Genomic DNA, 22,397 nt, shown 5'->3' with positions numbered 1-22,397 from the left:
GAAACGGGGTGGCTGCACTTTGATTATTTCACAGCTGGAAAGCAGCTAAGGATGTGGCCTCAGAGCCATCATCAGCTCGTTCACTCTTGTTCTCTGAGCGCGGTCTACAACCAGCGAGCATCCCTCCAGCTCCCGTGTGCTAAAGGACACAGACGTGTTCAAGGAGAGAGCCAGAGCCTGAGACAGTAGGGGCCGAGACAAGAGGTGATAGTGCAAACCGCACCCCCAGAGCCCCCGTCCTGCACCCTCGCCAGGGTGGACCTTCTGTTCTCTGCTTTCACTCCTACTTTCCGTGAGTGTCAGCCACGTGCCAGCACACACCCAGCACTGATGACACAGTGGTGACCACATGGCCTGCTCCCAGCCCTTCCGCTCTGGGGGAGGGGGTGTGCCAGACAATCAGAAAACCACACAAGTGTAGCGTTACAAATTATGGTTTGTGCAAGGGCTCTGAGAACATGTCACAGTCTGGGCTGATGGCAGAGTGTGGTCCAAAACTGTCTGCAAGGGGCCCTGGGCCCGGCTCCCAGAGGGCGTGGCATCTCCCTGCCCAGGCCTCTGGGGAGAGGTGCGATGCCATGCGGGCGGCCTACAGCTGGGGGCTGTGGAGGGGATCCCACGCTTCCCCTGGCGGGCATCCTTCTCCTGCCTTTTCGCCCCTCGCTCACTGTCTCCGCCCCTCCCCAGCCCCACCCCTCCCACCTTCCGTTCTGCATCTCCCTTGGCCACTTAGTAAGATGTGGGCTCCAGCAACTCACGACTTCTCTGGGCCTCAGTTTCCTTGTCTGTGTAATGGGGACAAGCCAAGTAGCTCAGAAAATCAGAAGGCTATCGTGCGGTTTCAATGAGTCAATACAGGCCAAGCTGCAGCACACTTTCTGTCCGTCCTTCCTTACGTCGCTGCCTGTGCACATGCCTTCTTGCGCAGGGCGGGGCTCTCGGTAGCCGACCAGGACATTCCTTGAGAGCAGAGCACGCCTCCGCTCTTCCGGTTCATCAGGGAGTCCACACTAGGCATTTCTGCTCTATGGAACACCATGCGCTCATACCTGTTTCCTCCGTGAACTCGAGACGGGCTTGACCTGTTTAAGAGGAGAAATCCAGACCCGGAGCGAGGGTTGCTGAACGGGGAGACATCCTGCGGGGGGCGGCCCCCGCGGTCCCGAGGCGCCCAGGTGCGCCGGCGCGGGCGGCGGGGACGCACCTGCGCGCAGGTGCGCGGAGAGGAAGCGCCTCGCGCCGCCTGCTTCCCGGGCGGCCACTGCCACCTGACGGCCGGCCGCAGAAGTGACGCCGGGCGGGCCCCCACGCGGGGCCGTCCTTGCGGCGCTGCTCGGCAGGCGGACGCGCCTCGGAACGCGCGGAATCCCGGCAGGAATCCTCCAGCGGTGCCAGGCCCCGGGCCCTGCTGCACGGGCGCTGACAGATGAGCGCGCCTGCGGCAGAGGAATCACCTCCGGGAACCGACCGCGGAGAGCGCGGCCAGTCCGCCCAGCGGCCGGCGAGCCCTGGTCCCGCGCTGCGCTCCAGTCCGCCGCTCGCTCTGGCTGACAGCGGCTCTGCATCTGAGGCCGCACCCTTCGGGGCCCAGTTTTCCAAGAATCCCCCGGGCCGTGCGGGAACGGTACCTTCCGGGCCTGAGGCCGACGTCTCCCCGCGGGGACCCGGGGCTGGCGCGGTGGGCAGGCCTCCCCCAGCGGGCTCCGCCCTCCCCGCGGAGTTACATTCGGGGCCGGGGCCGCCTTTCCCGCTGGGACCTGAGGGAGGCCACGCGCTGTCGGCGAGAGGCTCTGCTTTCAGTAACAGCAGAGCGTCCTCCGCCCCTTCCCTGGAGGGCTGGGGGCCGCGGTGCGAATATGCCACCATCCCCTCCTGACTGTTTACTAAGGACTCTGGAGCGTAGGCATTTCCAAGGCAAAGAAACTGTTGACACCTTTTCTAAAAAAAAAAAAAAGCAGTCGGACCTGCCGGCCCGACTTCCGTTTATGTAACTTAAAGAAGAAACTCAGAAGGTTCCACCTGAACAGGCATTTCCGTGACTCAGACCTCCCCCCTACCTTTCCCGGCTGCTTTCTGGAAAGATCAAGGCCAGGAAACGGGCGGGGGTGTGCAGCTCTCCCTTCACTTGAGAGACCCAGCCTGACCCTCTGCTGCCTCCATGCCTAGGAGGGGAGAGTGAATCTCTGCTCCAGCGGGACCTGAATCCCACTCTGGTGGGTCCCTTGGCTCAGGGGATCCGTGCTGGGCTGACCAAAGGCTCCTCCACGTGTGGAAAACACGGAAAGAAGCACAGCAAAGTCTGAACGACGCAGAACGTCCGGAGTACCGCCGGAGGAAATGGTCCATTCGCGCCCCGTGCACAGGGGAAAGGAAAAGAGAGCCTACCGAGAAAGAGAGGTCCCCTTCTGCTACCTTCTGAAATCCTTGTTTTCTTTCCCCGTGGGAGACTGTTGGCAAAAGAAGCCCCGGTTTTGTCCCCTCCCTGGGCGCATGTCCTCAGTGATGGGACTGCAGCCCGTCCTGTCACTAGAAGGGCAGGGTACCTCCCTCTGGCCCTTTGGTCGACAGGAAGTCACAAAAGAGAAGGTGTTCTGGTTCCCAGCCAAGGCCTCTGGAGGCCTTGCATGCTTCCTGTCTCTCAGAGATCTCTGGGCCTGCCTGCTGCAGGATGAGTCACCCAGCTGTCTCAGCTGAATCTCCGGATGTGCTAGGAAGCTGCATGGAGAGGAGTGAGGCCGCCCATTGACCCAGGGCTGACTCACAGCTGACACGGCAGCAAGCCCTGCAGAGCCCAGCTCAGGAGGGCAGAACCCTGCCACCTCAGATCACGAGCAACACTGAGGGTTGTTGATGAAGGATGGTTCCTTACGCAGCAACAGCTAACTGACACACCCACTGCCTTTATTTTTCTGCCCGTCCTGGACCCACACAATGTCACCCAGCTGGGTAGCCACGTCTCTGGGTTATTCCCCCACTCTCTGCCTTCTGGGGCTCGGTGATAGGAAAGCATCCTCCCACTAAGGAAACTTTACAGACTGGGTAAAGTTTGGGTGTCCGCAGAGGCCGGGCTGGTGAGCCCTCTGCACTGAGGGGCAGCAGGGGGCTGCTGCCCAGTCTCCGGTTTTTTCCTGAAGATTTTCCTCCTTCTCTTTGAAACAACTGCTCTGTGAGATGGCGGATTGGCTTCCTGCAACGGCTTCCATTCAGTAACCTCCTAGGGTGGACTCACCTTTTCCTCCTGGAGCATTTCTTCAAGGATTAGCTCCTCATTTGCGTGAAGGGGAGCCTCAGATAACTTCTTGAGAAATGCTCTGTGCAGGGTCAGCCTCCTGAGTCCTTCTATGTCTGAAAACACCTTTACTTTGCCTGTAAACATTGGCTTGTTCTAGATGTCTAGGTGCAAAATTAACGTTCCTCACAAATTTAGAGGTGGTGTTCCTTTTCCCCCCAGCACCCAGAGTTACTGGTGAGGCGTCTGATGCCAAATGCATCCCCCCTGCACCCACCTTTTTTGGAAGCTCGTAGGATATTTCCATTATCCTTGATATTCTGAAATTTTGTGCTGCCGTCATGTGGGTCTTTTTGATCCGTTATGCTGGGCACTCAGAGGGCCCTTCTGGCCTGAAGGCTCATGTGCCGGGAAGTTGTGTCCTATTATTACTATTATTTTCCTATTTCTGTCCCTTTTTCTCTGTCTGTATTTTTGGAGCTTCTATTGGACAGACATTGTAACCTCATGGATTGATTTTTTTTGGTTTCTTCTTTCATATTTTCTGCCTCTTTATTGTGCCATATTGTGGGAAATGTTCTTATACATAGACACGTGTGTAGACATAGAAATATATAAGTGCAGATAATAATAATTGTGTAATATTATATTATGTATAATTCATATCATACTTATATAATATACATAATAATTTATATTATATACAATATTTTTATATATAAATAAGTTTTGGCAACAATACATCAAATTTCTAAGAGTTCTAGTTTTCTAATTGGTTCTTGTTTTATTTATTCGTATTTTCTTTATTTAACAACTTAATTCACATGCCATGAAAGGCACCCATTTAAAGTAAATTCAAAGGCTTTTAGTATATTCCCAGAGTTATGCATCCATCGCCACAATTTTAGAACATTTTTTTCTCAAAAAATATCCTATAACCCTTAGCCATCACTCCGCATACCTCCCTATTTTCTCCCCTGCTGCCCAACCCGAGGCAACCACTAATCTAGTTTCTGTGTCAATGTCTTCCTGGCTCTATCATCCGATTTCTTGAATCTGACTTCAGTGAATTAAGGACTTACAAGGGATAAGAGGTGATTAATTAGGCTGTTTCCTGCCCCAGGAGACAACTATGGAAGAAAAAGGCGAATATATGTTGAAAATTAAAGGATAGAAAATGATATGTTTATAAATACCAACAAAAGAAAGTAGATTTGGCCACAGTAATATTTGGAAAAATAGAATTTAACGACTGAAGAGTTAACAAGGACAAAGGAGGATATTTTATGATAAAAAATATACTCCATTAAGAAATTATGAGTCATGAATTTTTCTGCACCTAACATCATAATCCTGAAATATTTTTATATGTTAAGATGCTTTTCATTGCAAGTAACAAAAACCACAACTCGAGCTGGCTTACATGATAAAGTGAATTGAAGGGAATTGCAGTGCTGACTCTGGAGAAGGCAGTACCCCAGAGGGAGGGGCCCGAGACCCGGGTCTGCCCCTCCTCTGACATCCGTGTGGCCTTGGGAAGATCGTATTCTCATCTCCATCCTTAGCTGTCTCACCTGTGAGGTGGAGGCAATGATCTCTCCTTTCTGGGGCTGTTGGGAGGAGTAAATAATGAAACTTCACACATGTACTGATTGTGTGCTCACCAGGTGCCAGATGCTGTCTTAAGCACTTTATGTGTCTTGACTCTTGTAAATTCACATCAACCCTTTGAGGTAGGAACTGGTATTAGTCTCATCCTATGACTGTTGTCTCGGACCGCTGACTAGGAAGCAGTGGGGCTGGGATTCTGAGCAAGGCTGTCTGGCTTCAGAGCCTGTGCTTTTTCAGAGCTTAATTAAAATACAGTTTCCTAAAAACAGTGTCATAGTTCTGAAAGGCCCACCAGTGAAGCTTTGATGGATCAACTAGATGTAAGGCCATGAACAGGATACAAAGGAAAACCCAGGAAGCAGGGAAGCAGAAAGAAATGTGTTATCCTTTCTCTCAATGACCCAGCCTCTGGCCAAGGAGAGGACTGGAGGCCGAGGACGGGAAGGGGACGGGATGGTTAATCGTAAGGAGGCCTGGCTGTGAAACTCTTAAATTTTGAAAACTAAGGTTAGAGGCGTCCTCAGGGCCAAGTAGATAACAAATTTGGCACAAGGGTGTTGAGGACAATAAACCTAAGTTGAAGCTGTGGGCAGCCCTTTCTCCTTCTTACTATCGTATTTGTAGCCATAAAGCCAATTGCACAGTAAGGTAGGCGATACTCAGAAAGGAACGTGCAAGGGGCTGTGCGTGAATGGTCAGCAGGAGACCTGGACTGACCTCGGCCTGCCTGAGAAATGACCTCAGGCATCTCCCTCTCATACTGTCCCCTAGAAAAAGCTAGATTTGCCCGGATGAGGGAGGGCATCTAGGCTGAGTAAACAGAAAATGCAAAGACCCTAATGCGGGACTGTGTTTGACATAACTGAGGCACAGGGAGAAAGCCAGTGTGGCTGAAGCACCGTGAACCACAAGGTGTCAGGAGGTGACCCCTGAGAGGGACCAGGCCACGCCTGCTGGTCTTGTGGTTGAATGTCTCTCTTTATTGGGGTTTAACACATTCATCCTATGGCCGCAGGGTGCTGTAAGTCATGGTGAGCAAGTTAGCCCTGAGATCCCCCACCCAGCCACCCAAATGATGGATACAGGATTCCTGTTCCGGCACAGATGACTTCAGGGTCCCTCTATTAGGGGTGCCTCCAGAATGCTATGCAGTAGGCGCTGAGGGGTAGCGACCTAGGAAATTCCTTTAAAAACTTCGTAGCGATAAGAAACACAGTAGTATTTTTATGTACTTTGCTGGATATAAGCTTTAAAAAATAGCCGCCTTTCCTAAAGATCGTTTTATTTATTCACTCTTTCCAAAGACTGAGACATCCATCCTCACTGAAGACCATGTATCTATTTTTAAGGTGGCCTAAAGGGGTTTGTGGAGTGGAAGTAAGAGTGGAAGTAAGTCCTCCACAGGGGTCGCCCCTGGGAGATCACACGGAGACTGGGCGCTCCCGCGGTGCGCATACCAACGTTGGGATAACTAGACCATACAGCTTGGCACCCGCCCCTTTGCGAAGGGCAGGCGAGTTCCCACAGAGCCCAGGCAGAGACCTAGTTCGCATGCGCCGGGGGCGGGGCGGAGCCGGGGCGGGGCGGGGCGGGGCGGAGCCGGGGCGGGGCGAGGCGGGGCGGAGCCGGGGCGGGGCGAGGCGGAGCCGGGGCGGGGCGGGGCGGGGCGGAGCCGGGGCGGGGCGAGGCGGAGCCGGGGCGGGGCGAGCGGCCGTTGCAGGCTGTGGGCGGCACTCGGGGGTCCTCGCTTAACCTCCGTCCGCTCTCCCGGAGCAGGTGTCTCCTCTTCGGGCAGGCCCGGCCCAGCCGGCAGTGACACCGCGGCCCTGGCGCAGCTGCCGCCGCAGCCGCCGCCGCCCTCGCGGGCGCAGACGTCCCCGGAACCGCCGAGCGGCGCCGCCCCCAACCGCCGACTGGGCAATGTCCGCGGCGTATCCGTGCCGCGGTCGCCGCCCGGGCGCCGGGCCCGCCTGTCCACCCCCGGGACCAGCCGCCTGTCTTCCGCGGCCCGCGAGGAGCTTCGGCGCCGCCTGCTGGGCCTCATCGAGGGCCACCGAGTGGTCATCTTCAGCAAGAGCTACTGTCCACACAGTGCGCGGGTAGGCGGGCGGGGGCTTCCGGGCCCACTGGTCCGTCGCCTCCGCGGCCCCCCACCCCTGCCCGGGTCCGCTGGTCCGTGTCCGCCCGCTCCCCGGGCCTCGGGCCCGTCCGTTCCGCCCTCGCCCGCGGACCCGGTCCGGAAGGCTACACCGGCCCCACCGTCCTCGGCTGGGCCACGCGGTCCTGCCTTCAGCCTCCGGACGGGCCTGCGGGCGAGAGCCGCTGTCCTGCCCTGGCCGCGAGCCTGGTGGACGTGGGCGGGGGATCCGGAGGGAAAAGGTGTCACGGGTCCTGTCCTGGGAGGAGAGCAGCGGGGAGAGGCCGGCACTGGTCCCGTCCCGACCGCGTGCCCCTGGTGCTCTTGGCGCCTCAGCGGCAGTGTGGGCCGGACTGCACGCGGCCCCTCGCTGCACCTGTGTTGTGAGTTTGAGCAGTGATCCTCTGGAAGCCAGACCCATCGGTATGACGGCACCTTGCATATTTGAGCTGTACTTCACGTTACTGAGAGTCAAAATAATACGCGGAAGATGCACAAGCATAAACTGTTGGGATAGGTGCGTGAAATTATGATTTTCAGTCTTATTTTCAGATTTCCATTGACTTATACGTTGTTCAGGCAAACGTGTATCCCGCACGTGCACCTTCCAGTGTCTCTAGGAAGACCACACTCCGGCAGGAGCCTCCTGAGCCCCCTGGTTCATATACCACCCCCACCCCCACCAGGGTGACCACTAGCCAGAATTACTTGCTTTTCCTTACAGTTTTGCCGCCAAACATATGTATCATTAAACCGTACTTTGTGCCTTTGGGCTTGTTTTGGTACTTTATGTTAAGTAGAATCATGCACTTTTTTCCTTCAACAGTTATGTTTTAGAGATTGATGCATGTTAGTACCTGTAACTGGGGTTTGTTAATTTTCATTACTGTACTCTTCCCTAGGATGACTCATAACCACAGTGTATCAGTTCTGCTGTTTCTAGTATTTTGCTCTTCAGTACAACATGGTTATGCCTATTCTTACCGTATGGCCCGGTGCACGTACACAAGACTCGCTATTTTAGAGTAGGCATTTTGAAGCTGAACGGCTGGCCCACAGAGGAAGCATGATTTCTTCCCTAACGAGGTGATACCAGAATGTTTTTCCACGTGGTCTTACCACTTACCCTGCCACTGGCAGGGTATTAACAGTTCCCATTACTCTGCATCCTTGCCAACAGTTGATGTATTTTATTATTGGATTCTGGCGTTTATGAGATGGTATTTCATTGTGGCTTTAGCTTTGCATTTCCCTGATAACGCTGAACATCTTTTCGTGTGTTCACGGGTCATTTGAGTCTCCTCTCCTGCCAAACGTTCAGGTATTTTGCTTATTTCTCTGTTAGGTTGTTCTCTTTATTTATTGTTACTGATTTGTAGGCGTTCTTTATGTATTTTGGATACTAGTCGTCTGGTGATATGTGTTGGGAAATCACCCAGATTTGGCTTTTCTGTTTGCTCTCTTTTCGGGATCTTTTGGTTAACTGAAGTTTGGAAGCTTAACATGGTTGACTATCACTCTTTTTCTTTTCTGGTTTGTGCTTTTTGTGTCTTATTTAAGAAACCTGTTTCTACTCTGAGGTCATAAAGATACTCTCCTGCATTAGCTCCTGAAAGTTTTAGAGTGTGCTTTTCACACCCCGCTTCTTTAATTCCACCTGGACGTGAAGCTGAGGACGTGTGGGGATCCAGTTCTTTTTTTCCTTTATAACTTGTCAGTTGTCCCTGCTTCATGTTTTGGAGAGTCCGTTCTTTCCACGGTGGTTTGAATGCTCACTCATCACCTATCAGGTTCTCACATATGTGTTGGTCTCTTTCTAGCCTCTGTCTTCTTTCTCTACGTATTTAAGAGTCCTTTGGAGCTTAAAAAGCAGTCAGAACTGTGCCTGGCCACTGCTGTGTCACTGGGGCCTAGAGTAGTAGGAGGCAGGTAAGTGAGTTGAGTGAATAAACAGCCTTAGATTGTTCTGGTCAAACCTTTGCTGGCACAGAAAATCTTAGGACAGATGATTTTCTGTTCTGTGTGCGTCACCCCTTCCAACAACATGGCCACTACTTTGAGTCCTGTTAGATAATTGGACAGCTCTGTTTACTGGAGTTTTTAAACAATTGAGCCCAAATCTGTCTCCCTGAAACATTTGCTCACTGTTGGAGGTGATTGTCGCTCCAGCGCACAGAGTTAGGAGTCTGGCTTCTACTTGGATGGTAGATATTTCAGTATTTTCCCTGAGTGTTTTTCTTTCCTGGCCAAGCTTTTCATGTGTTTATGTCATTTGTCTTTACATGTGACCCTTCACTAAATGGATTGTGCAGTAGTTTGACCATGAACCGCTTAAATGTGTCACCCAGACTGGACACCGTATTCCGCATCCCTACCTGTGCAGAGTCAGGTAGAGAGGTTTGTTCCTTTATTGGGCCGCTAATGTCATTCAGCAAGTGTAACTGGGTGCTTAGTGTTTTGCGCTGCAGAAATGAATAAACTGTGGCCTTGCCTCCCAAGAACTCGTGGTCTAATGGAGCTGTAATCAGCCACTTCTCAGGTACCCAAAGAAACGCATGTGCGAGACAGGTGCTGTGGGAATGAGAGGCAAAAACAGCTGCTTCTGTGGGGATCAGAAAAATTAAGGACGTGATGTTTAAGCTGGTCCTTGAGGGATCAGGTGGATGTAGGCAAGGAATAGCATCTAGCTGAGGAGTTCCTATAAGCAAAGGTAGGAGATGAGGCCATGAAAATAGTGGGGCTGAACACAGGGTGTATGAAAGGGAGTCAGGAGAGTAAAGTGGCAAATGGCCGAACTTCAGTTTCTCAGCAGTATTGATATCTAAAAATGCGTGGTAGTAAGTGTGGACTTCACGATGTCAGACTTGTGAGGCGTGAAAGGGTCTGACCTGTGACCTGGAATCTGGCAACAGTGTGAGGAGTGGGCTGAACGTGCAGGCACCTGACCAGGCGGGAACTTCCTGTGAGCCACGGGCAAGACCATGGCCCAAAGGAAATAGTGAAAAACACGCCCTCATTTTTTAGCCCCTTCCCCACATTAACTGTAAGCCACGTTTTCCCCAACCCTTAATTCATACATCTGTGGATTAAAATGTATACTTCCATTGGTTAGCTTTTTTGTTCTGTAGTAACATACAGGTAACGTAAGGCTTACCGTTGTAACCATTTTAAGTTCGGTGGCGTCAGGCACATGCACGTCGCTGTGCAGCCATCACCCCCAGCCAACCACAGGACTTTTCTCATCTTCCCCAGCTGACACTCTGTCCCCATTAAACAGTAACTCCCCATCCCTCCCCAGCCCCTGGCCCCACCATCTGCTTCCTGTCTTAGGAATCTGACGCCTCTAGGGACCTCATAGAAACGGAATCGTACAGTATTTGTCGTTTTCTGACTGGCTATTGTAGTATGGGTCACAGTTCCCTTCCTTTTTAAGGCTGAATACTATTCCACTGTCTGTATAGACCATAGTTTCTTTATCCATTCATCCATCAATGAACAATTGGGTCACTTCCACCTTTTGGCTACTGTGAATATTGCTGCTGTGAACATGGGTGTACAAATATCTGTTTGGGTCTCTTTTCAATTCTTTTGGGCTTATACCCAGAGGGGGAATTGCTGGCTCATATGGTATTTCTATATATTTTTAATTTTTTGAGGAACCACCATACTGTTTTCCATAGGGGCCATACTATTTTAAATTCCCACCAGCAGTGCACAAAGGTTCCAGTTTCTCCACATCCTGGCCAACACTTGTTATTTTCTGTTTTTTATACTGTTTTTGTTTTGATAATAGTTATCCTAATGGGTGTGAAGTGATATCTCATTGTGGTTTGATTTGCATTCCTCAAGTGATTAATGATGTTGAATATCTTTTCACATGATTATTGACCATTTATTAACGGACAGTATCTCTTTTGGAGAACTGTCTATTCAAGTACTTGATCAATTTTTAAATTGGGGTTTTTCTTGTTTGTTTAGTTTTAGTTCTCTCTCTACATATTTTTTTTTTTAATTTTTTTTTTTTTTTGCGGTACGCGGGCCTCTCACTGCTGTGGCCTCTCCCGTTGCGGGGCACAGGCTCCGGACGCGCAGACTCAGCGGCCATGGCTCACGGGCCCAGCCGCTCCGCGGCATGTGGGATATTCCCGGACCGGGGCACGAACTCATGTCCCCTGCATCAGCGGGTGGACTCTCAACCACTGCGCCACCAGGGAAGCCCCTAGTTCTCTATATATTTTAGATGTTAATCCCTTATCAGATATGTGATTTGAAATATGTCTCCAATTCTGGAGTTGCCTCTTTACTCAGTTGATAGTGTCCTTTAATGCACAAAATTTTTAACTTTCATGAGGTCCAATTTCTCTGTTTTCTTTTGCTGCCTATTCCTTTGGTGTCATATGCAAAATACCACCAAATCCAATGCCATAGAGCTTTTGTCCTATGTTTTCTTCTAGGAGTTTTATAGTTTTAGCTCTTACATTTACGTCTTTAATCCATTTTGAGTCGACTTTTATATATGGTGTTAGGTAAGGGTCCAACTTCATTCTTTTGCATATGGATATCCAGTTTTCTCAGCTCCGTTTATTGAAAAGATTGTATTTCCCCATTGAATGGTCTTGACACCATTGCCAAAAGTTATTTGACCTTATATGTGAGGCTTTATTTCTTGGCTGTGAATTTTCTTCTGCTGCTCTTCATGCCTGTCTTTATGCCAGTACTGCACTGTTTTGGTTACTGTAGCTTTGCAGCAATTTTTGAAATCAGGTAATGTGAGACCTCCAACCTTGTTCTTCTTTATCAAGAATTTTTCAGCTATTCAGAGCTCTTTTGAGATGCTATATGAATTTTAGGATGGATTTTTCTATTTCTGCAAAAATCACTGTTGGGATTTTGATAGAGATTAGATCACTTTGGGTGGGTAGTATGGAAACCTTAACAACATTAAGTCTTCTAATCTGTGAACATAGGATTTCTTTCCAGTTATTGGTATCTTCTTTAATTGTTTCAGCAGTGTGTTGTAGTTTTTAGTGCACAAGTCTTTGCCTCCTAATTAAGTTTATTCCTAAATGTTCTTCTTCATAATATTTTAAGTGGAATTATTTTTTAAATTTCTTTTTTTGGATTATTCATTATTAGTACATAGAAAAATAGCTGATTTTTGTGTGTTGATTTTGTATCCTAAATTTTTTATTAGTTATAACAGTATTTTGTACAATCTTTAGGAATTTATACATATAAGATCATTTTGTCAGTGAACAGAGATAATTTTACTTTTTTTTTTCCAGTTTGGTTGCCCTTTATTACTTTTATTTTTTGCCTTATTTTTCTAGCTAGGACTTCCAGTACTATATTGAGTAGAAATGGCGGAAGTGGGCATCCTTGTCTTGTTTCTGATCTTAGTGGAAATGCTTTCAGTCTTTTTCCATCAAGTCTGACGTTAGCTGTAGTCTTTTTTATATGGCCTTTATTATGCTGAGGTAATTTCTTTCTATTCTTAGTCTTTTGAGTGTTTTTATCATGAAAGGGTGTTGAATTTTCTTAAACGCTTTTTCTGCATCCATTGAAATGATCATGTGGGTTTTTTTCTCTTCATTCTGTTAACGCGGTGTGTACTACATTAATCTATGTTTGTATGTTGAACCATCCTTGCATTCTAGGAATAAATCCCACTTGATCATAGTGTATAATAGTTTTAATACTCTGTTGAATTCCTATTGCTAGTATTTATTTTGTCGAGGATTTTTCAGTCAATATTTATGAGGGATATTGGTCCATTGTTTTCTTGTGATGTTTTTGGCTTTGGTATCAGGGCAATGGTAGTCTCATAGAATGAATTTGGAAGTGTTCCCTCTTCAAATTTTTGGGAGAGTTTGAGGAGGATTGGTGTTCACTCTTCTTTATATGTTCAGTAGAATTCACCAGTGAAGCCATCTGGTCCTGGGCTTTTCTTCATTGGGAGGCTTTTGATTACTGATTGAGTCTCCTTACTAGTTACAGGTGTATTCACCTTTTCTACTTATTCATGATCCAGTCTTAGTAGGTTCCATGTTTCTAGGAATTTATCAGTTTTATCTAGGTTATCCAATTTGTTAGTGTTAGAGTGTTCAGAGTACTGTCTTGTAATATTTCTGTAGAAACAGTAGTAATGTTGCCTCTTTCATTTCTGATCTTAGTTGTTTGAGTCTTCTCTATTTTTTTCTTAGTCAATCTAGCTAAAGGTATGTCGATTTTTTCAAAGATCTTTTCAAAGAACCAACTCTTGGTTTTGTTAATTATTTTCTATATTGTTTTTCTATGTTTTGTTTATCTCTGCTCTTATTTCCTCTCTTTTGCTAGCTTTGAGGTTAGTTTGTTCTTTTTCTGGTTAAGGTGTAAAGTTAGGTTGTTGATTTAAGGTCTTTCTTCTCTTTTAATGTAAACATCTATAGCTGTAAGTTTTTCTCTTATCACTACTTTCACTGCATCCCATAAGGTTTGGTATGTTGTGTTCTCATTTTCACTTGTCAAGATATTCTATGATTTCCCTTGTGACTTCTTCTTTGACTTATTGTTTAAGAGTGTGATGTTTAATTTCCACATATTTGTGAATTTTCTAGTTTTCCTTGTGTTCTGATTTCTAGTTTCATTCTACTGTGATAAGAAAAGATACTTTATATATTTTAATCTTTTTGTGAAGACTTCTTTTGTGACCTTGGCTCTGATGTATCATGGAGAATGTTCCATGTGTACTTGAGAAGAATGTGTATTCTACGCTTTTTGGGTGGAGTGTTATGTAATGTGTCTGTTAGGTCCAATTGGTCTATTGTGTTCTTTCAGCCCTCTGTTTCCTAACTGGTCTTCTATCTGGTTGTTCTATCCATTTTTGGAAGTGGAACATTAAAGTCTTCTACTATAATTTAGTTCTATCAGTTTCTTTCTTCAGTTTGGTTAGTGTTTGCTTCATATATTTAGAAGCTCCGAGGTTTGGTGGATATATTTTTATGATTGTTATGTCTTCTTGGTAAATTGACATACAATGTCCTTTTAACATATAATGTGCTTTTTGGACTTCCCTGGTGGTGCAGTGGTTAAGAATCTGCCTGCCAATGCAGGGGACATGGGTTTGATCCGTGGGCTGGGTAGATCCCACATGCTGTGGCGCAACTAAGCCCCTCTGCCACAACTCTCAAGCCTGTGCTCTAGAGCCCATGAGCCACAACTACTGAGCCCACGTGCCACGACTACTGAAGCCTGTGCAAGCTAGAGTTCGCATGCCTCAACTACTGAGCCTTCATGCTCTAGGGCCCATGTGCTACGACTGCTGAGCCTGTGTGCTGCAACTACTGAGGTCCATGTGCCTAGGGCCCATGCTCTGCAACAAGAGAAGCCACCACAATGAGAAGCCCACGCACCACAATGAAGAGTAGCCCCCGCTCACCGCAGCTAGAGAAAGCACGTGTGCAGCAACAAAGACCCAATGCAGCCCCCCAAAAATATATATATAATAATAATAATAATAAACTATATAATGTCCTTTTTAGTCTCTTATACCAGTTTTGGCATAAGGTCTATTTTGTTTTATATTAGTATAAACATTCCAGCTCTCTTTTGGTTACTATCTGCTTGGCAAGTGTTTTCCATCCTTTCAGTTTCAGCCTGTGTGTGTCCTTAGCTCTAAAGTGAGTCTCTTCTAGACAGCATAATGTTGGATCCTGTCTTTTTGTCCATTCTGTCAGTCTATGTCTGTTGTTTGGGGAGTTTAATCCATTTACATTTAAAGTAATTATTGTTAGGGAAGGACTTGCTTTTGCCATTTTGGTATTTGTTTTCTGCATAGCTTGTAGTTTGGGACCCTCATTTCCTCTCTTACTGTCTTCGTTTATGTTCAGTTGATTTTTTGTAATGATACTTTTTGACTCTCTTCTTGTTTCCCTTGTGTATATTTTGTAGATATCTTTGTGGTTACCATTGGAATTACGTATACCATCCTAAATATATAATCTATTTTAAACTGATAGCAGTTTAACTTCCATCACATACAAAAACTTTACTCCTTTACAGTTCTGACCCCTCCCCCTTCATCCCTTCATGTTACGTCACAGATTACATCTTTATGTATTGTGTATCCATAGACTTACAGTTGTTTTCTGACTTACGTCTTTTAAATCCAATAGAAGAGTAAAAAATGTAATTATAAGCTAAAATTACAGTAATACTGGTCTGTATATGTTTACCTTTATGTGAGAACTTTGTATTTTCATATGGCTTTGCATTCCTGTCTAGCATGCTTTCATTTCAACTTGAAGGGCTGCCTATAGCATTTCTTGCCAGACAGGTCTAGTATTAATGTACTCCCTCAACTTTTGTTTATCTGAGAAAATCTTAGCTTCTCCCTCATTTTTGAAGGACTTTTTTTGTTTGTTTTTTGGCCAGATATAGAATTCTTGGTTGATAGTTGTTTTTTTTGTTTTTGGTTTTTTTCTTTCAGAACTTTAAATATATTGTCCAGCTCTCTCTGGCCTATGAGGTTTCTACTGAGAAATCCACTTACAACCTTAATGAGGATCACTTGTGGGTGACGAGCTGCTGTTCTCTTGCTACTTTCAAGATTCTCTCTTTGTCTTTGGTTTTTGACGTTTTGATTGTAATGCGTCTTGGTGTGAGTCTTTTTGTGTTTATACTTCTTGGGGCTTCTTAAAATTTATTTTATTTATTTATTTATTTTTGGCTGCGTTGGGCCTTCATTGCTGTGCGTGGACTTTCTCTAGTTGCAGTGAGCAGGGGCTACTCTTGTTGTGGTGCACAGGCTTCTCACTGTGGTGGCTTCTCTTGTTGTGGAGCACGGGCTCTAGGCACTCGGGCTTCAGTAGTTGTGGGACGTGGGCTCAGTAGTCGTGGTTTGCAGGCTCAGTAGTTGTGGCACACGGGCTTAGTTGCTCCACGGCATGTGGGATCTTCCTGGACCAGGGATCAAACCTGTGTCCCTTGCATTGGCAGGTGGATTCTTAACCACGATGCGGCCAGGGAAGTCCCCTTCTTGGGTTTTTTTGAGCTTCTTGTATGTGTATATTCATGTCTTTCCTCAGATTTGGAGAGTTTTGGGGCATTATTTCTTCAAATAAGCTCTCTGCCCCATTTCTTCTTCTGTGGCTTCCATAACGTGTATATTGTGGAATGGTGTCCCTCAAGTCACTTCCTCCGTGTTCGTTTTTCTTCTTTCCTTCCCCTCCTCAGACCTAATCTTTTCCAAAGGCCTGTCCTGAAGTTTGGTGATTCTTTCTTCTCTCTGGTTGAGCCTGCTCTTGAATTCTTCTAGTGAATTTTATAATTCATTGATTGCCTTTGTCACCTTCAGAGTTTCTGTTTGGTTATTTTTATCTCTTTGCTGATATTTTCATTTTATTCATATATCATTTTCCTGATTTCCGTTAGCTCTTTGTGTTTTCCTCTTTGAGCATATTTAAGACAGTTGTTTTCAAGTCTTTGCCTAGTAAGAATGAAGTCTGTATGTGTTCAGGGACATTTTTGGAGATTCATCTTTTCCGTTTCTTTGTATGCATGTGATCTTTTCTTGAAAATTTGGCATTATGAATGCGGCCACCTCTCCCAGTCTTCACAGACTGGCTCCGAGTTAGGGCAGACCTGCCCTCACCAGGGCAGCGTGGAGGCCTAAGCACTTCGGAGGCCTTTTCTGGACACCTTCCCTGGGTCTGTATGTGTGCTCTTCACTCAGTCTCAGTTAGGCTTCACCGAGACCAGTCCTTCAGGCAGCCCTCACGTGGGGGCGAGGGCCTCTCTGCTCTCTCCACGTTGTGAGAGCGACGGGGGGCCCAGGCTGCTGCTCCCCTCTTACTGTGCGGAGCAGCACTGGGGAGATGGAAAGCACCAGAGAATTCTCTGCCATTTAAATGGGGCTCGCTCTTCACTGAGCATCCCTTGGTTGCTGTAGATCTCTGACCGGTTCCCAGAGCTTCGTTGAGTTACCTTACTTTGACATCGTTTAGCTCCTTGGATTTAGATTGCAATTTTCCATCAAATTTGGGATGTTTTTGTGTCTCTCTTCAAATGTTTCTTCTGCCCTTTTCTTTCTGTCTCTTACTGGTTCTCACACCACGCATACACTGTGCTTAATGCGGTCCCGTATTTCTCTAAGGTTCTGTCCTTTTTCTGTATCTCTTCTCTCTGTGGCTTGAGGCTGCATGATCTCCACTGATCTGTCCTCAGCTTTGCTGATTCTGCCAGTTCAAGTCTGGTGTTGAGATACTATAGTGGAATTTTGATTTTAGTTATGGTACTCTCCCATAACTTCCAGTTGGTTCCTTTATATAATTTCTGTCTCCTTATTGATGTTTTCTACTGGATGAGACATTAGCATCATGCCTTCCTCCATATCTCCTGAAGCACGCTTTTCTCTAGTTCCCTGAATGTAGGTACAGTGGCTGCTCTGCTGGTTCATCATGCTCTCTGGGACCTCTCAGGCAGGTTCTCTCGCTGCTTTTCTTCCTGCGCGTGGATCCACTTTCCTGTTTCTTTGTATGTCTGGTAATGTTTTTTGTTGAAACCAGGACATTTTAGGTAATACATGATAGCAGCTCCAGATACCGGACCCCTCCTTCTCTGTGGCTTGTTTTTGCTTGTTTATTTCTTTGTAGTGCGGTGGCTGGATTATTGGGGGAAGTTTGTTTCCACCTGAAGATGGAGCCTCCCATGCTCCTCAGAGGTGCAGCCCTGGGTCTACGCAGCCACCCTGGGATAACAGGGGTTTAGCAGGGCTCTCGCTGCGCGTCTGTGTTATATTTTCTGACCCTGTCAGTGTCATGCCAGGTGTTAGGCTCCACTAATTGCAGGTTAGTTGCTCTGCTGTTTTTTGACAATGCCCTGGTGTGTAAATTGTTCCCTTTGCTGATCTAATTAAATCTGGGCCCCTTTGCAGCTGTAGTTTTTGAGACAAGTTTGCAGTGTGTTCCGACTCTAGAAGGATTGTTGTTCGATATGTCCCTCCCTGGCTCTCTGGTTAACCAGCTGGCTACAGAGGACGGAGCTACCAGCCTACCCTTAACTGCTCACCACTGAAATCTCCATTGTTTCAGTTGCACCTTTAGACGTGAACTTCCCCACAGCGTGTTTCAAAGGAAGTCCTTTCCTTTGGGTGGAGTTTCGGAGCTCTGTGATCTTGTGGTTTACCTCTTGCCCTGAGCAGAGTCTCTGAGCCCTTGCTCCAGAGCTGGGCTGGGGACAGCGTCCCCTTGTCTTGGAGGGACAACCTGCTTTATGAGCAGCTCTGGTGAGGCGGTGGCCTCTCTCAGCCTGGAGCCTTGCCCCACCAGTGGGCTGGGGCCAGGCGGATCAGGGCCCCGGCGTTTTTGCCTGGGATAGAAACTTGGATTTATTAGTAGGGGTGGTTGAGGAAGGGAGCTTTTCCCGTGTTGCTGGCCACGCTCCCTGGGAATATAGCCTCTGCCACTCACAGCTGTGGGGAGAGTGGGAAATGGTGGTGGCCTGACCCTTCTGGTGGCTGGGATCTCAGGGAACAGGCAGCCCCGTTCCCTTGGCCACGTTCACCTGAAGTGGAGCTTCCATCGCGCTGACGGGGGCAGAGGAGGGAAGGCGCAGGTCACGGCTCAGGTGCCTCAGACTCTCCCGCTCTTACTGACATCTAGTAGATTTTCTTCAATAAATGTTTCCTTATTTGCTGTGTGCCCTCAATTTCGAGATGGCTCTTTTTAAACAAGTTCCACCCGTTGTGGACGTCTGCCAGGGAGCAGGTCTGCCAGGTTCCTCACGCCTCCATCCTGGAATTGGAGCCCCTGGGCTTTACCTTGAGGGCTGAGGGCGTTGAAGGGTTGGAGCCCTGCTGAAAGCTGACCTCATCAGCTGCAGCTTAGAGAACCCCTAGGAGAGAGCTGAGAAGCCCCCGTGGTAGGTATCACTGGCAGAGGACAGCCCCTGTGGGGAAGTGGAAAGGTGACCTAGCTCCGCGTAGAGGACTGTCGAGACTTAGTAATTAACTGGTGGATGAGGAGTTAGTGAGGGGAGGGAGGCACTGCAGGACAGGGAAGCACTGCAGTGACTCACAGTCCGCGCTCTGCAGAGTTCTCAAAACGCAGATCAGCAGCCAGGGCCTGCGTCCGCATGTCTGACTCCTAGCGATGCCCGCGCTGCTGGTGCCCCGTTTGGGTAGCAAGGACCTAGGGTTTTGTGTTCAAGCAACTGGCGAATGGCGACAGGGTGGAATTGTCCATTTCCTTGTCTGTTTCCCCTGCTGGAGGGCAGGAATGGTGTCTTTCTCATTGTTGTATCTTGAGTATGTAGAACAATGGGTGACCTCTATAGTAGGTGTGTGATGGTTGAGTGTTTGTTGAATGGCTTAATGACTGTCGACAGATAACGCAAAGAGGAACAGTGATGTGGGAACAGATGAATTTTATTTGGGGCATGCTGCACGTGAGGTGCCTGTGGTCAGCCAGGTGGAGAAATATTGCTTGTCCTGAGTTCAGAAAGGGGATTTAGGCAAAAGTTACTGATTTGGAAATCGAGAATGCAGATTGTAAAGGAAGGAAAGAGGTGGGGTGAGGTTTTCCTGGGAAGATGCATAGAGGAGAGGGGAGAACATAGACCAGAGCTTATGTCGCTGAAGAACATCTGCTGTGAACACCCCTTGTCACTGTGCCCATATTTCATAGCTCTGTCTAATCTTCGTGAGAGTAAACCTTAGGTGCATTTTTGTTGCAGGTTAAAGAACTCTTTTCTTCCCTGGGAGTTGACTGCAATATCTTGGAACTTGATCAAGTTGGTAAGTAGAATGATTAGTACACATTGTTGTTTGTAATAAAGGTCAACGAGATTGACTTCTTTCCGTTTGCCTCATTCAGTTTCATTTACTCCTGTCTCTTTCCGTTAGATGAGCTGATTTCATCTACGTTCAACCCCGCAGAGAATGAACCTGTATATGAAAATAATTTGTGTAGATTTTTTTTGTTTATGTTTTTTGCATTTGAGGGGGGGAGGGACTAGAAGGAAGATGTATAAGCCGGTAAGCTGGAAGTCCTTCAGGCATCTCAGATGTGTCTGCCAACTTTCTAGCACAGTACATTAAGCTGTGATAAATGAGGTGAATCTGCCCCTGTTTCCTGAGTGTATCACCCCTGAGGGGCAACGCGTCAGCTTTATGCTTTTGAATTCCTGCCATCTGTGCACTTTACGCGTGCATGTGTTTTGCAGGAGTGGGAGACGTCATGGTGAACAGAAACCTGATCTGAGCCTTCATGACTTCACCCTCCTTTTAGCCAGGTCATTTTAACAAGGGAAGTGTTCTAGAGTCTCTGAAACTTTTCTAACGCGTATCCCGAGTGGGGCGCCTGGAGTACTTGTGGCCCAGTTCTGCTTTCAGGGAATATGATCATAAAGAGTTTCCAAATGTAATTGCAGGAGATGTTTTCTGAGTTACCACTGTTAAGGCGGATTGTGCTTTACGTTTGCTCTTTAGAGAGGATTCTTATCTGTCTCTGCCCACTCACTGGATCATAAATCAAATTCTGATCTAGAAGTGTTTATTTTAAAAGGAGTCAGTAGACTGGTCTTGATTCTTTAAGGCTCCTTCTGGATCCCTGAGTGTTTTCCCCTGTCGAGTCATCATTTATAAAGTTGTATGGCGTGCTGACCTCTGTGGGTGTGCAAACGTGGGTGTCTGAGTGTCCTAACACTGCAGCTCAGCTCACAAAGGCTTAGAACCTTTGCAGTGCTTTACATATTTAATCTTTTATTCCTTAGATGATGGGGCCAGTGTTCAAGAGGTGCTGTCGGAGATCACTAATCAGAGGACCGTGCCCAATATCTTTGTGAATAAAGTGCACGTGGGTGGATGTGACCGAACTTTCCAGGTAATGATAGTATCGTGTGTTCTGGAATGCTGTTTGTTCAAATTTTGTCTTAAAAAAGACATTTAAAAGGGGGAGGAGACGGTTTTTAGAAGTCTATTCATTTGTGTCTTTTGGAGCTTGTAAAATCAGAAGCCTGTAGGGCGGTTATCAGATAATCTTGACCGCTTTAATGGGAATTAGCGTTTCTACGGATTCAAACTTCAGAAGCTGAGAAGGAGGAGGTTCTGAGTGAGGTTGCAGGACAGACAGGCCAGCGGCGCTGCTCTCTTCCTCCTGATGGGACAGAAACAAGGCCTCTTCCCTCCTCAAGGTTTAGTGATATGAGCTCAACACTAACCTTCTGGTCCAGGGTGCATGGAACGCCTACCAAGGCTGCTGACCCTGCGAGCTTCGCAAAGCTTTGCTTGTTTGATTCCTAGAATGCAGAAATGAACAGGAATCATTCGGTTAAGTAGAGACAGATCAAAATTGTTATTTATTAAATGAGGTCTGTATTTTAACTAGTTGTTTGCCTTTATTAAAATTCTGCTCTTGTAGCCTTTATGTATGTATGCAAATGGTAATAATCAGTGATTGATGAAATACTTATATTTAGATTTCAATTAAGAATTATATTTTTGTCGGGAGAAAAGATTGTCTACGTTGTATGTTAACCTGGGGTTGGCATTGTTATCTAGTAACAGCCTGCTCTATGTGTCCTAGAAGCTATAACCCAACTCACGTGGTGGTAAGTACCATAGTTTACAGCCTCTAAACACCTTTGGAGTTGCTGATCTTGCCAGTCCTAGCTGGGAAGATGCTGTCAGAGCATGGTCTGGGGCTGTAGAGATGTCAGTTCTACTTCGAGACTGCAAGACTCTCCCTTGGACAGCCGCTGTTGAGGAGGTGGATTTCCCTACGGGCCCCTAGGAAGCAGGAGGCCACCCGGCTTTGGGACCGTGCACGAGGCATCTGGAAGCAGGAGGCCACCCGGCTTTGGGACCGTGCACGAGGCATCTGCTGGGTCTGTGGTCGTGCGGCACTTCCACTGCGCTCCCAGGATGAGCCCGTTCGAAAGCCAGTGCGTTGGGACTGAGCAGCCGACTTCGCGCAGACAGAACTCTTGTTTAGTCACATGTGGAGCCTCTGACCTCATCTAAGCTTCTTCTGACCACCAGGAGGGCCAAGTGGACAAGAGAATGTGCTGCAGGGTCAGCCTCCCGGCCAGGAAAAGCAAGTTGTTTGTGTTGTATAGGAAGTTGCGAGATTTAGGTCAATTTACGAGAAACCAGGAAAAGCTTCAAAGTGCATGTCCTGCTGCCGATGCATGAGAATTGTTCTCAAGGTGAAGACTAGCACAGGTGGACAAAGCATAGAGGGCCTCGAACAATGGTGCTTGGCTATTTAACTGCACTTAGTTATTCTGTAACTCAGCTCTACCTGCTCGCCACTCGAAAGCCAACACCGAGAAGCAAGTGTTAGTAGAAAGGAAAGTTGCTTTAATCAGAAAAGCCAGCCATCTGGGGAGAAGGCAGACCCACGTCCCAAAACCAACTTGGAAGATTCTGCTTGGCCATGAACG

The 22,397-nt window shown here is 47.4% G+C and overlaps 1 protein-coding gene across 1 annotated transcript in view; it reads left to right on the top strand.

Annotated features, from left to right (window-relative positions):
• Positions 1-5,293: 5,293 nt before the first annotated feature.
• TXNRD3 (thioredoxin reductase 3) overlaps positions 5,294-22,397 on the top strand; it is a gene marked incomplete at its 5' end in the record, with an annotated part of 42,915 nt that continues 25,811 nt past the window's right edge. The window contains 4 exons of the mRNA XM_082847441.1: positions 5,294-5,303; positions 6,617-6,939; positions 19,689-19,749; positions 20,727-20,836. Coding sequence (XP_082703567.1) covers positions 5,294-5,303; positions 6,617-6,939; positions 19,689-19,749; positions 20,727-20,836 — 504 coding nt within the window. The remainder of the gene's footprint in view (positions 5,304-6,616; positions 6,940-19,688; positions 19,750-20,726; positions 20,837-22,397) is intronic.

Source organism: Leucopleurus acutus, assembly GCF_964270905.1.
Source record: "Leucopleurus acutus genome assembly, chromosome: 10".
Classification (NCBI taxonomy): domain Eukaryota; kingdom Metazoa; phylum Chordata; class Mammalia; order Artiodactyla; family Delphinidae; genus Leucopleurus; species Leucopleurus acutus.
This window is presented reverse-complemented; position numbering and strand designations above follow the sequence as displayed.